This window comes from Meleagris gallopavo, chromosome 11 (assembly GCF_905368555.1).
Source record: "Meleagris gallopavo chromosome 11, MGAL_WU_HG_1.1, whole genome shotgun sequence".
NCBI lineage: Eukaryota > Metazoa > Chordata > Aves > Galliformes > Phasianidae > Meleagris > Meleagris gallopavo.
In genome coordinates, this window is record NC_139414.1 from 14,281,807 (window position 1) to 14,295,337 (window position 13,531).

General features: G+C 50.2%; 2 protein-coding genes across 2 annotated transcripts; one reads left to right on the forward strand and one right to left on the reverse strand.

Moving 5' to 3' along the window:
- Window positions 1-1,621: 1,621 nt before the first annotated feature.
- Window positions 1,622-5,916, reverse strand: PDCD1 (programmed cell death 1). Its single transcript, XM_010716764.4, has 5 exons — window positions 5,718-5,916; window positions 4,154-4,483; window positions 3,350-3,505; window positions 3,031-3,065; window positions 1,622-2,363 (listed from the first exon to the last, which is right to left on the reverse strand). Exons 1-5 carry the CDS (start codon window positions 5,893-5,895, stop codon window positions 2,145-2,147), a joined length of 918 nt encoding a protein of 305 aa, XP_010715066.4. The 5' UTR covers window positions 5,896-5,916; the 3' UTR covers window positions 1,622-2,144.
- A 2,633-nt stretch (window positions 5,917-8,549) lies between these two features.
- On the forward strand, window positions 8,550-12,893 carry DYNLT2B (dynein light chain Tctex-type 2B). The gene is made up of 5 exons (XM_085232675.1): window positions 8,550-8,705; window positions 8,865-8,998; window positions 10,277-10,346; window positions 11,682-11,745; window positions 12,500-12,893. The coding sequence occupies exons 1-5, from the start codon at window positions 8,638-8,640 to the stop codon at window positions 12,545-12,547; spliced, it is 384 nt and encodes a 127-aa protein (XP_085088801.1). The 5' UTR covers window positions 8,550-8,637; the 3' UTR covers window positions 12,548-12,893.
- The last annotated feature ends 638 nt before the right edge of the window (window positions 12,894-13,531 follow it).

A 13,531-nucleotide genomic window follows, 5' to 3' on the forward strand; every position in this document is an offset into this window, starting at 1 on the left:
ACAGAGATGCTCCCTTGTCATTGTGTCTGACAGGTCAGTCATGAAAAGCCTCTTCCAGCCTGACTCCTCCAAAACAGAAAACACTGCTCTGAAAAATCCCCACTCTCAACACTTATAAGTGACCAGGATATGGCTTGCATATAAGTGACTTTAATGGCACATAGCCTTACTATCCCTTCTTCTCTCTCTACAATGTTTCATTTTGCAGAAACAATGCTTTGCTGTTTCATGGCGTAGCTCCCCTTGAAGATGCTCCTGCATCAGCAAGAGAGGATTTCCTCTCTATCTTTCCACCTACTTCTCTCAAAATTCTAACTTTGGGGCCAGGGCTTCTTTAAGGGATGATTGCTCCCATGTTCCCAATCCCCTTTAATCATGGCTAGTGTACTTAAGGAGAGGCTGCAGGCGATCCTGCATGGCATGCACCCTGCTGCGTGGCTGGAGCTGGTTTATGGGATGGTATGATACCCATTTTGGGGGCACTGTGTGCTCTAGGGATGCTCAGCTGGGGGTCTAAAACCTGTATCATGCCTTAAATTCTTTTAACAATGAGCAGCAGCTACAGAAGGCCAGTCCTGTTGGGCTAGCAGCACTCTACCCTGCTAACGAGGATGGGAGATGATGCCTGGAGCATAGCTTCACAGCACCACTGACGCACCCGCTGCCCCAGAAGGCAGGAGGAAAAAATGAAGCAGTCTCGCTCTCCTGCTAGCACTGTATCTTACAGGAAAGGCAGAACCAAAACTGCTGACTGAACTCCTGCTTCTTGCTTGCTATAGCTGACTCCTTTCCCAACCATCGTGCTGCCGGAGTCGTGGCACGATGCTGCTCCTGCAACAAGCCCACGGGAGCTGAGCTGCATGTCAACATGAGTAAGTGTGGTGTGAGCTGCACACTGCCCTGTGGAGCCAAGGGGAGAGTAAGTATGGCTACCAGCTCCACTGTCCTGCCCTAAGGAGGGATGGAAGCCTTCCTGGATGGGTGTTCACCTGATGTGATCTGCTCTGGATGCTTCTGATGGACGTCACAGCTCCAACAAGGCATTGATCATAGTGCCTGCACCCTCCCCCCATGCATGAGCAGCCCCTCTCAAGGCTATGTGAGTTATTTGGGGCAACAAAAACAGAAAGTTGCTGACGGTGCCACCGAGGTGTGAGATGCAAATGATGACTTTGCTTCCGCAGGGTTTCGTGGTCTCCCACCAGGACTCTGCTGCCTCCAAGCTCGCTCTTTTTTAGAGTTTCTCCAGCCTTTAGCAATCATTGCTGCTTTCAGTTTCTATATGCTGTCTATCAGACTGCACATCCCTGGCATTTGCTTTCAAGAGGAGAAACGTAAGTTTAGAGCCAGGCAGCTTCACAGCCAGCACCTCGGAGCCACTTGTCCCTAACTGAGCAGACAGCACGCCCTGCTGAGACCAGCAAAGAGGTGCTGCTTTGTAGCTGGGTCTGGGGAGAAGTATGTTCTCTGAATTATTAAGAGCAGCTCTGTGGAAGAACAGCTCACTTATCACGCAGCAAGGCCCTGGAACCACAACAGACACCCACACCTACCGGCTGCCAGGAGCCGTTATTTGCCTGCCCACGCACGTGCCATCAGAAGTCAACAAACAGCCCTGGTGTCAAACCCTTTATTCATCCCCATGGCCGGATCTGGTTTCTCCCAGGCACAGCATCCCCATCCCAGGGTTTCCCAGGATGCCCGGCAGTGTCCTTCATCCCCGCAGAGGAGGAGAAAAGTGCCTGATGAAGAAAGGAAAGCAACTTTCTGCTTCCCAACAGTCCATTAAATAGCAGTGCATGCAGGAGGCCCTGTGCTGGGACAAGACCTCAGTGTGTGGACATTCTCCAGCACCACCTCTATCCTCACCCTGGGGCTCTCTCCCAAAGCCGTGCTTTGCCAGCAGCATTGGAGGTAGCACAGCCGATGCAGAAACCCCAAGTGAAGGTAAAAACTGAGCACAGCCCCATCGGCATCAGCGAAGAGCAGATGCCCAAAGCACAGCACCAGCATCCAGCAGGGACATGTTCTTGTTCCTTGATGCTCGTTCCATGTCACCAGCACAGCCAGCACTGTCCAACATGAGTTCCAGCACTGAAGCTCATATTCGCTCCATCACTCCAGTCCTTGCACATAGATGGCCCTCAGCAGGCCTGTGAGGGCAGCTGCCACGTCCTCTCATCCTTGTGCCTCTTTCCTCGCTCTGGTGTGACGGGTTTCTCCTCGGGGAAGACAATAGTGGCATACTCAGTCTGCTCAGCTGGGCAGGTCTCAGGGGGCACCTGGCTGCGTGGGTCCCTCTGGAACTCCAGCACACCGTAGTCCACAGTGGACACAGACACCACAGGTGGCTTTGCCTCCTCCTGCAGAGTAAGGACACCCCATCAAGGCAATTCATCCACCATCCAGCGGCACCATTCATCCTCAGCATGAGACCCCATGTACAGCAATTGACAAAACCAGTGTTTCAGGAGAGTGAGAGCAATGCAAAGGACAGCATTTGCATGGGAAAATCAGACTGTGAGCCTTGGAGTCACCCACAGACATTTCAAGGACCCATTTCCCATCTCTCCATCGTATACCAGTGGCTCAGGATGAGCTTGGGACTGCTCATCCCAGAGAGGGGAGAGCCAAGGGGACCAGTTTGCTGTCGTTAGCTACCTAAAAGTGCTGGAGAGAAAGCACTCTTCTATGCAGTGCCCAGCAAAAGGAAAGAAGGGAATAGGGCAGCAAGAGAAATTCTAGCTGAATATATGGGAGCACTGAGGGAATCTTGTATTTTCTACAACAACACAATCCACCAACAAATAGAACCCCGCTTGGAGCAAAGGTTGGACTAGAGAGGTCCTGTCCTGCCACAGGCAGCTCTTAGATTTTGTGATGGGGCTATGCTGCAGGTGCAGAGCAGTGGTGGTTGAAGTGCAGGAGAAATTGAGCAGCACCAGGGGAGATAGGGGAAGCGAGAGGCCCGCAAAGCTCTGATAAAGGCAGGGAGGCAACAAGGCAGGGAGCTGGAGGTGGAGAACTCACCACCAGAGTGTTTCCACTCGATGATTTCCGCACATCTGCAAAGTAACACAGTCGGTTAGAAGATGCTTGTGCACCAAGGCAGTGTGAGTATCTGATGCTGACCCTGAGGGCTCGATATCACCCTTACATCCTTAGAAACTGCTACCAAGAGGGCCCAAGCACCCTTCTCCCTCGTCATCCCCAGGGAAAAAACACTTGAGCTTGGGTACAGCAAACCATCCCATGCACCTCAGCCATCCAGCTGTCCCTGGGTCCCAGCCATGTTTGCAGAAGAAGCATCATGCCCTGGTGCACCCCTAGCCCCCTTAGCACAACCCACCTGCCCTCCGGTTGTTGATGATGATGTAGCCAAAGAGCAGCAGCACAATCACACCAGCCAGCAGCAAGGTGCCCAGCAGCACGGCCTTGACGTGGTCTGGCGGGCTACTTTCCTCCTCATTGGGCTCCTCAGTTGTGTTTGGTTTCTCAGAGGCTTCTGCAAGAAGCGTGCAAAAAGTCAGCAGGTCAGGAGCACTGGGCCTCTGGGTGGCAATGGGAGAGTGAAGGACATTCTCAGAAAAGGCTCAGTCCCAGGCTAGCTGCCACAGCCCTGCCACCTCCTCAGGGGTCCTCAATTTGGGCTGATTGGATATTAGGAAAAAGATGGAATATTCAGGTTGGATATTACGAAAAATTTCTTCTCCTAAAGTGTGGTGAGGCACTGGCACAGGCTGCCCAAAGAGGTGGTGGAGTCACCATCCCTGGAGGTGTTCAAGAACCATGGAAACATGGCACTGAGGGACACGGTTTAGTAGGCATGTTGGGGATGGGTTGGTGTTTGGACAGGATGATCTTAGTAGACTTTTTCCAACCTTTATGATTCTATTAGTTGTGAAAGAAGACTAATTTTTGCAGCGTCTTTTTTTTTATTAAAAGGGAAGGCCATTAGCACACCCATGGGTCAGGGAGTAGGGCAGAGGGAGGGCATTCCTCCAAAACCAACACATGCAAAGCCCCCTGCTCATCCTGTCCTTTGCACAGGTTTGCCCAAAGAAAAGCCAGGCAGTCCTCATCCCTTCCCCAGACAACCCAATGTCCCCCCTTGGGGCGGCGCCACAGGGAGACACCAACACCCCAGGCTGACCTGTCACTACCAGCTGGGAATGGTTGCTCTCCACCACTTTGTCAGAGCGGGAGAAGGTGATCAGTCCACAGTAGTAGAAGCCTGAGTCATTCTGATGGAGATTCAGGATCTCCATCTTGAATACAGGAGTGTCGTTGAAGAGCCGATACTTCTCCATCTTTTTCTGGGGGATGTTTCGGATGATCCCAGCAATTTTTTGGGGACTGCTGTTGTTGGTCTTCTGGTACCAGTTGAGGTTGAACTCCAAGCTGGAGTTCTCCATGGAGATGTTGCAGATGAAAGTGGCCGAGCTGCCCACAGGACGAGTTAACACGGCTGGGAAGAGGGTCACTGTTTGGGAGAGAAGGCACAAGGAGACGGCACAGTTACAGCAAGAACCTGGGCAGCGGCAGGCTTTAGGAATAGCCATGCCTCTGTGCCAGTTGTGCTTCTGCCTGCCCTCCCAGCAGCTCCACATGCTTCTCAGCTGCTTTACCGTTAGCTCCTGAAGGCCCATAAAGGGCTTTACAAAAATCTGCTCACAAGCCCAGCCCTGAAACCTGCACCACTCTCAGTGGAGGAAACTACTCTTGGCTACCTACAGTAAACCTACAGGAGCACCTGCACTATGGAAAACAGCCTTTGAGTGCCTTGCTTTGGCTGCTGGAGCCACTGGAGCAGGCAACATCCCAGCACAGAGAAACCAACTCAGCAGGAAGCAGCAGTTGCTGCATTATTTTTGGATGAGAGCAATAAACAGAAAAGAGAAGCATTTGTCAGATAGGTTGTTTGACCAAGCAGATGGCCCAAACCACCAGAGCTTGGAAAAGTCCCTGCTGAGAAGAAATTCATCTTCCTTTTCAGAAGAAACCACCTGTACTGCTAGCTGCTGGGTGTGGATCAGAAAGAAAGACCTCATGGTTCCTCCGGCATTAGCCAAAGGCCATAGAAGCAGTCCCTCCAAATCAGAAAAGTTCCTCAATTAGGTGGATCCAAACAGAAGGACATAGGGAGGGAACTTTCCTGGCTCCCATTTGCTGTGACAGTGCCACTAAGTTTTAATGTTAGCAGCGTTCTGAGTTTCTCGCATTTAACAGGAAATATTCAGCACATTCAGGGCTCTGCTTCCTACTGAGTGCTGCTGTTGGCAATGAATGAACTGCTCAGAGGACAGCCTAAGCAGAAACTGGCTTTACATATGACCCTGCATCTCCCAGGCACCAGCATAATGCCTGTGGAGGGACAGTGACGGGCTTCCATCGGTACAGAACACAGCCAAAGCCACCAAAGGGGGATCCTCCCCGCCCTGTCCAGAGTCACCCAGTCGCCCTCCATTCCCCTTCTCTCCCAAAATGTCACCCTGAGCAAAGCCACAGGCTTAGAGAGGGTTGAGCCCATGCCGGAGGAGAAGCCCAAGGGGTGAAAATCAGAGCAGAAAATGCCAGCACCCAACAAACCCAGAAACTCAGCACCAAGCCCAACTCACAGCACAGCTCAAGCATTGCGACCTCGGGATCCGGCCCTTTTCTGCATTCTTTAACCCCATTCCCCAAGCGCACCCCAGACCATTGGGTTTTCCACCTACCCTGGTGGCAGCCAGCCAGCGGAGGGCCGCAGCACAGCAGCAGGACACAGAGGACAACCAGGGCTCCCTCCATGCTGTCCCACATCATCCTCGAGGTGCCAAGAGCCATGGCGGGGTGGCGAGTCCCCTGCTGTGCCGTGTGCCTGTGCCCTGTGCCGCTCGGTGCTTCCTTCCCCATAGCGGTGGTTGGGTGGAAATGAAACGTGACTGCCTCAGCCCCAGAGGGAAACCCGGGCTGCCTCCCGCCCCCAGCTTCCTCCCCATGGGTAGGGAACAGCTGAGCCATGGCCTGGCCCTCCCCCTCCCTGTCTGCTTCCCCAAGGAGGGATGGGCACATGTCCTTGGCCCCAAGGTTGGCCCGTAAGTGGAAGGGGAGTCTAAGGCTTCTTCTGGGTGCTGGTGGGGTGTAGGGGGGCACGTGGCACTGAGAAGCCAGGAGTTGCCGTCAACTGGCTGCTCCCAGTGGGAAGGGATGGGGAGAGGAGAAAGAGAAGGAGAGAAGGAGAAAAGAGCAAGAAGAAAAAGAGATGAAAAAAATGGGGAAGAGAGAAGGAGGAGAAAAGAAGTAAAGGAGATGTAGAAAAGAATGGTGAGGATGAGGAGGAGAAAGAGAAAAGAGAAAGAAAAAAAAAGAAATACAAGGAAAAGAAGAAAAGGAGATGGGGAAAAAGACAATGAGGAGAAAAGGAGAAGAGATGGAGAAAAAGATGAGGAGAAAAGAAAAAGAGGGGGGGAAAGAAGGAGAAAGAAAAGGAAGAGGCTTTCCCCCCAGGTCAGTATCTAATGAAGTGACTAACAGCAGAGAGCAGGGGCAGGTGCCTAGGGTTGGGGTACTGCTATTGGGGTGACATTTGCTGCAGATTTCTTTAACTTCTCTGTCAGCAATGCTTCCCGCTCGCCTGTGACTAATATTCATGTAGCAAATAACTGGTGATGAAACCGCACCATTTGTTTGCTCTTCCTGCATCTCCTGCACACCGCAGTTGCAATTTTGGAAAGTGTCAGGGGAAAATTAATAATTGGGGCAAATGATGTTATTCTTATAATGCTTTAATGATTTTCCAGGCTTTCAGGAGTGAGTACGAGGTCGGGACTTACCCACACCTCACTTTCAGCCCTGGCAGTGGGTGGGGGGTGGCCAGGGAGGGAGTAAAGGGTTGATCCTGGGGCTGGTAGCTGCAACCAGCCACATCACTGGACCCTTCAGAGACCCCAAAAGCTTCTTGAAGTCTTTGCAGTCTGGGTACAGGTGGTGGAAGATGTGACAGTTGACGCTGCAGCTTGCTGAAGGAAGGATTAGCAGGAAAAACTGCCTCATGCCCCTGTGCTCTGATCAAAATCATCATGTGGTTGCTCACACTTTCCAACACACGCTCAAAGTGAAGTGTTACAGGATTGCTACTCAGGGGAACAGAGGGATAAATGCAGGGAGTAAAGCCACCTGGAACAAGGCAGAGAGGATCATTGGAAGGAATGGTCAGTGAGAATCGTGCCCCAGAGCGATGCTGTAACATGTGGTATCACGTTGTGGGAACCTGTAGGGTGAAGCGAGGATGGGACAAAGGCAGGGCAGACAGATATGGACAGCCAGATGCCAGGGAAAGAAAACAGCATCCAGGCCAAAAAAAGATCCTTCGATCCTTTAAAAAGTAAATTGTCTATCTCTAAACCAGGATGGAGCATTGGGAAGTTCCCCTTCTCCTATATCCTTCCCCCTGCCAAGACAAGCAGCACCCCAAGCAGCTCAGAGGGCCTTGGGTTGCTCCCAACACAGTTTGGGACCACCTGGGAGAGGATTCAGGAGCACTGAAATTGTGCAAGGGGAAGAAGAAAGCAACGAGCAGACAGGGATGCGACCCTGACCTGAACGCCGCAAAGTGAGGGGAAAAGCAAAGCTTCCCAAATGAATGGGGAACGCAAACAACCACGAAAAGATACGCGAAGAGAAATCTGCAGGCTTGTCGCGATCCCCCCACACGCTTTTTTAATGTGGCTCTGAAGCAGGCAGCAGGCGGCAGCGGCCGGGCAGGGGCAGGAAATGGTTAACTTTGTTTGCAAATAAACAGAGCGGGGTTCGCTGCCTCGCAGATACTTCTCGGAAATTAGGACGGGCCCGCGCAGGAGATTTGCATGCGCTGCGCGTGGCCCCGCGGCGAAGCGCGGAGCTCCAACCCACACGGGCTGAGAGGAGAGGGGCACCGAGGGGCCCGGGGCCTGCAGGGCGGAGAGCAGCGGCGCTGAAGGCGCATGCCAAGAATGGGGGGCTCAAATGGATCATCGCAGTGAAGGATGCTGCCGAAGCCAAACCACAGCGCTTGGGGCAAGAGTTATAGGGAGAAGGGATGTGTTCCCGGCTGGGGGGGGACGCTCATTTTGGAGAACGGGGGTGGCTTCCTGCCCCGCGCTCCACCCCGCCGCGCTGGCGCGCAGTTTCCATTCCAGCCCAGGTGCTTTGTGAGCGGTTCATCCGCCGCTAGGCAAAGGAAACTTGATCGGAGAGATTAATGCACTGAGATGAAGGGCAGAGGAAGCAGGATGTCAGCTTCTCAGAAGGCGCTGCTGTGCGCACCGTTCTGCCCTGGGACGCGGCCTGGCTTAGGCAGCACGGGGGCAGCGATAGGAACATCGATCTGCAAAAACAACAGCTCAGCGGGGCGTGGGTCCCTAAAGCCTACGTGCGGGTCAGGACGCGGATGCGCTCCCTGGGTGCGAGCGGGCAGGGCTGCAGCGTGCAGAGCGCCAGCATCTCGCACCATCAGCGGAGCGGCGGCGCCCCCCGCCCGCTGCAACCGCGACCACGTGCGGCACGCGGAGCGAAAACGGGGCGGGCCGTGGTGACGTCACAGGCTGCGTCACGCGGCGCGCCGTGCCGAGGCGGAAGTAGCGGCGGTTGCCGGGTAACCGGTGGCGGGGCCGCGTCATGGGCGAGCTGGGCTCGGAGAGCGGCAATGGGAGCGCGTACAGCCTGCGGCCCGGCCTCCAGCGGCGGTGAGGCGGGCAGGAGGGCCCTGGGGGCTGGGCGGGGGGCCGCGGGTGGGCTCGCTGGCCCCAGGGTAAGGGAGAACGGGAGAGCTGGACGGGACGGCTCGGCTCGGCTCTGTGCGTGTGTAACCTTCCTGCGCCTGTTGTTGTGGGTCTCCTTGGCAGATTTAAGGCGTCCGCGGTGAAGGAATGCATCCGTGCCGTGCTGAAGGAGAAGCTTGCCGACGTGCAGTACGTCCCTGAGGAAATCCCACAGCTCACGATGTCTTTATCGGAGATAATCAAAGATAGGCTGAAAGGTGAGGAGGTCTGCTGGGAAAGCTGGTTCTTTTCTGACTGTGCTGTTCCCTTTGGAAGAGCAGGGAGGTGAGGGCACTGCCCAGCGGTAGTGCTGAAGGGGAAGAGGTTTGGGCTCAGTCAGCCCAGGCAGGGTGTGAGCGTGGCCTCACAGCACTAAGAGGAGGAGGAGGAGGTAGTTTGCAGGATCCCTTTCAGTGCTTTTGAACATGAGAACCAACTTCGGGCTCCAGCAGGTGTTTCTTGTAAGTGTTCCAGCACTGAGCGCTTTAGATGGCACGGCATCACTTTTTTTTTTTTAATCCCTCTCTGTCCTGGGGACGAGGCTGGTGCTCCATCTGCTGGGCTGATTCTCCATAACGGTCTCAGCAGAAGCTTGAGGTTTGTGCTTCTCCCAGAGTTGTGTGTCTGCTTTAACAGCAGCAGCCGTGGTCCCAGCATGCGTTGATGTCAAGCTAATATAGACGGGGCTAGGCTTGAGCAATCTGGAAGCATGCCCGTGGTAGCCTGAAGCAAAACTCGCCCGGTGTGGCCAGTGTATCAGCTGACATCTCTGATAAGCATTGACGTGGTGGATGTTAACAGGCTCAGCATGCAATATTCAATCGTTCAGCAGAAATAGTGTGCCAGAGTCTTCCCAGGATACTGCTGTATTGAAGACAAAGGCATTAAGGTAAACATTTTATTTAAAATGTGTTTTTCTAGTTTGAATTCTGGAACATCATTGTGGCCTCATTTGATCTGGCCCTCAAAGGTATTTCTTTACTGTTGTGAAAGGATTTCTTTGCATATTTTTGCAGAGACACCGCATAGATCTGCCTGTGCTTTTAGGTGGCCTTTTATCCCAACTTGGAAGTAAAGGAAGCCCCTATGTGGCAGAAAATCTCTAAAATAACATGGCATGAGTACAGCTTTAAAATAAGCCAGTTTTCTTAAACTGGATTTTGTCCAGTTGTCCACCCATGGCCTTACTTACATTCTCTCCAGGTGTTCAGTTCTTGAAAGCTGTAGAACTAAAATGCCACAGATGTGTACTTGGACAGACACCAGATGTTCCACTCAACCTGCAAGGGCAATAAGACTGTGGTACTCTGTACTGAGGAAAGTGAAGCTATGAGGCAATCTGTCCATTTTATCAATTACATGTGTTTTTTTTTTTTTAAGTTGTACAGGACAGAGCTTTATAATTAGAAATCTTTCTCTCTCTGTCCTATTTAGAGTTCATTTTAAATAAGTATGGCCCTTGAATTGCTCTCCTTTTTTTTTCTTTCCTTTTTCAGAGGAGGGATTTGAGAGGTACAAAATGGTGGTGCAGGTTGTGATTGGAGAGCAGAGAGGAGAAGGAGTGAAGTAAGTTTGGGATTTTTTAATTGTATTTCTGTGATTTTCAGTTGTTTTTGTTTTATGGGTTCTGTTTTTCCCTTCTCCTTTGGAGGCTGCTTCCAATTTTTCTACGTGCAAAGATACTTGTGCAGGTGCTAATAGGTGAAGTATTTTCTCCTAAGCAGCAAGCGATGGCTTGGGCTGTGGCTGATTAAATTGCTACAAGTCAGTTGACTGGTGATAATTGGCTGCATGATGGCTCTTAGCAAGTGAAATGTCAAAGAGCATTTGTGAGGTGTGTTGCATAAAGGCATTTCACACTGTATTCACAATAAACTGAAGCATACATCCAGACTATTTTAAGGGCCCTGCTGATGCACAAGATCCACGGTAATTCACTTGTGTCTAAAGCCAAACAAGTATTTTTCAGAAGTTTAAATCTCTATAGTCCCCAGTGTAATACTGTCATAGGAATCTAGGCTAGACTGCAGGTGCAGAGCACCTGAAAAATCTAGCTCCAGGTGCCTGCAATCAGATGAACAAATTCCTCATTCCTGCTGTATTGGGGTGTAGCTTTCTGTCGCTGCTGGGTAAGAAGACAAAAGGAAACAGCACACGTTGTTTCTGTGCCTTATGTGCAGGGCTTCTCTTTATTCTTGTGCCTAGTGCTCCAGCAGAAAATAAGTGAAGCAAACAGCAGTCCCATTGGCTGAGACTGGCTGGAGCAGGTAGGAGCTGGGTGTTTGAAGGAAGGAAAAGACTATCAGTGACATTAGACAAGGCAGCAGTGAGGTCTCATCTGGAATATCCCATGACAATCTGGTCATTTGCCTTCAAGGTAAGACAGGTGCTATTTAAAAAAAAAAAAAAAGCCACTAGGATTTTCAGGGACCAGAGAGCGTAGATATGAAAGGGCTAGAAGTGCTTAGCTCATATTTTAGTAGTGTGAAGGCTGCCAAGAAATGTGAGAGCTCCCTATAAATAAATTGGTTGTATGCAACACAAAAGTGCCAGAGGTGAAGGACAAGAGCAAGCAAGCTAATTTAGCCACAGGTTCACAGACCTGAAGTCAAAAGGTTCTTAAGCACCAAAGCAATGAAGCTGCAAGTGCTGTTGCACAGTGGAGCAGGATTGATAGGCGATGAGTTTGAGGCTGCAGCATAAGCAACATACTGAGGCAGTTACAGCATATAACAGGAATCTAGCAATGGCAATCTAGGCTCAGGATTCAGGAGAATGCTTCCAGTTTCCCTTATCTTTTAAGGAAGCTCAATTTGGCTTTTCAATTAAAGTGCCTATGATCATTTAGATCCTTACACCTGACATTGTAGGTAATGGCTTTCCTTTTTCTCCTTTGTCTAGCATGGCTGCACGATGTTTCTGGGATGCTGACACTGACAGCTATGCTCATGATGTTTTCATGAATGTAAGCACTGACTTTTATAATAGGAAGCATAAAGCTGTTGTTTCATATAGCACAGATAAAAGCAGCCACCAGTTCTTTGGTTGTTTTTTTTGGGTTTTTTTTTTTTTTTGGAAGGAACCAAAACTACTGAAACAAAATGTGAAATCTGTGAAGCAGGTGTAATATCCAAAATGATACTACTTGAGTAGATCATACAGTGGTCTATAAAAGCCACTTAAATTACACCATCTGACAAGTGGGGTAAGAAAGCACATGAGATATTTTCTTATTTGCTTTGCTGAACTGCTCTCCAGAAGTAAGGCTGCAGTCCAGGACTGAGGAGAAGTCAAGACTTTACTTTAAAACGTCCTATACTGTCCTGCTACAGAGTGTTTCCCATGTTAAATTTGCTATGGAATGCTTCAAACTCTGCTGTAAGACTCTAGACAGCACTCAAGGACATGGGGTTGTGAGGCTTTCAGGGAGAATGTCCTCATTATAAGCTTCACAATATAGGGAGGAGCATGGATTGCTCTTTGGTGAGGACTTTCTCTTTTAGTAATTGTAATGAATTGAGGTGCTTCTGGTATTCAGACACACTACAACTGAGGTGAATAATATAACTTTTTTTTTTTTTTCTTTTTAAGTACTTAAAGTGCTAGGTTATGAGCATTTTTAGTGCTCTGGTCTAAGTGTTCCCTCAGGTCAGCCTTTACAATTGGGCTAACAAAGAATTTGCCTTTGCTAATATGGAGCCTTTCTCTGTTTTCTTCAGGACAGCCTCTTTTGTGTGGTAGCTGCATTTGGCTGCTTCTACTATTGAAGATAACTGCACAAAAGGACAGAGGTGGGGGAGAATACTTGAGGGTATTTTTTGTTACCATAACATACACAAACACAGCGTGTTCTTCCTTTAATACTTGTAGAGCAATACAGCTCTACAAAGCACATCCCTCCTCCCTTGTTGATGTCAGTATGGCTTTGAGTGTGTCATTATGTCCTTTATGTAAACTGCTGTTTGTTTTTATGTAGCGTGCTGGTTTTGTCCTAAAAAGAGTATTGCCAGGAGCTGTTGTTTTTAAGGCAGACACATCTTCTGTTTTAAGAGGGTTCCACTGAGGAGAATGAAGTATTTCCAAGAAATGTAACATAATAAATCTGTATATTTACTTTTTCTCTCCTGTGTGTTTACCTTGGCCTTTTCCACTGCTTGTCCTCTCTGCTCTACAAAATGTGCTAGCCTTGATTGCTCATCTCTGCTGCTCAGATAAGCATTTTCTGAGCATTCTCTGTAAGTTAATCCATAAAGCTGACCTCTTATTCTGCCTATGTGGATTTGTTCTTGGGACTTCTCTAAGAATTGGGTTGATGATTCCAGCTACGTGTCACATTAAATGATATTAATTGATAGGGAGACGAGGTATTTAGGACACTGGGTCAGGTCAGCAGCCTGCACACCTCACAAAGTGTCAAAACTCCTCCAGCTGTAACTCCTGATTGGCTCAGTGCAATCAGGCAGCTGTGTCACACGGGATACTCATTGCTGGTTGCCCTGTTCAGTAGATATTGCAATGTTTTTTCAACCTTTGCCTTTCTGGAACTGTTTCAGGATATGAAGATCGATCTTTGGAGACTAAACTTGTTTGGTCTCCAGCTTTGACAGGGGTAGGAGGGAAGGCTGCTGGAAATCAGAAAGAGTCCCCAGAAGTCAGAGGACCAGGCTGGTCCCTGGGAGAGTGGGTACTGCCAGAATGTATCTTAAGTGCCCTTCAGAAGGCAGGACGAGTTGCACAGTGCTGGTTCTCTG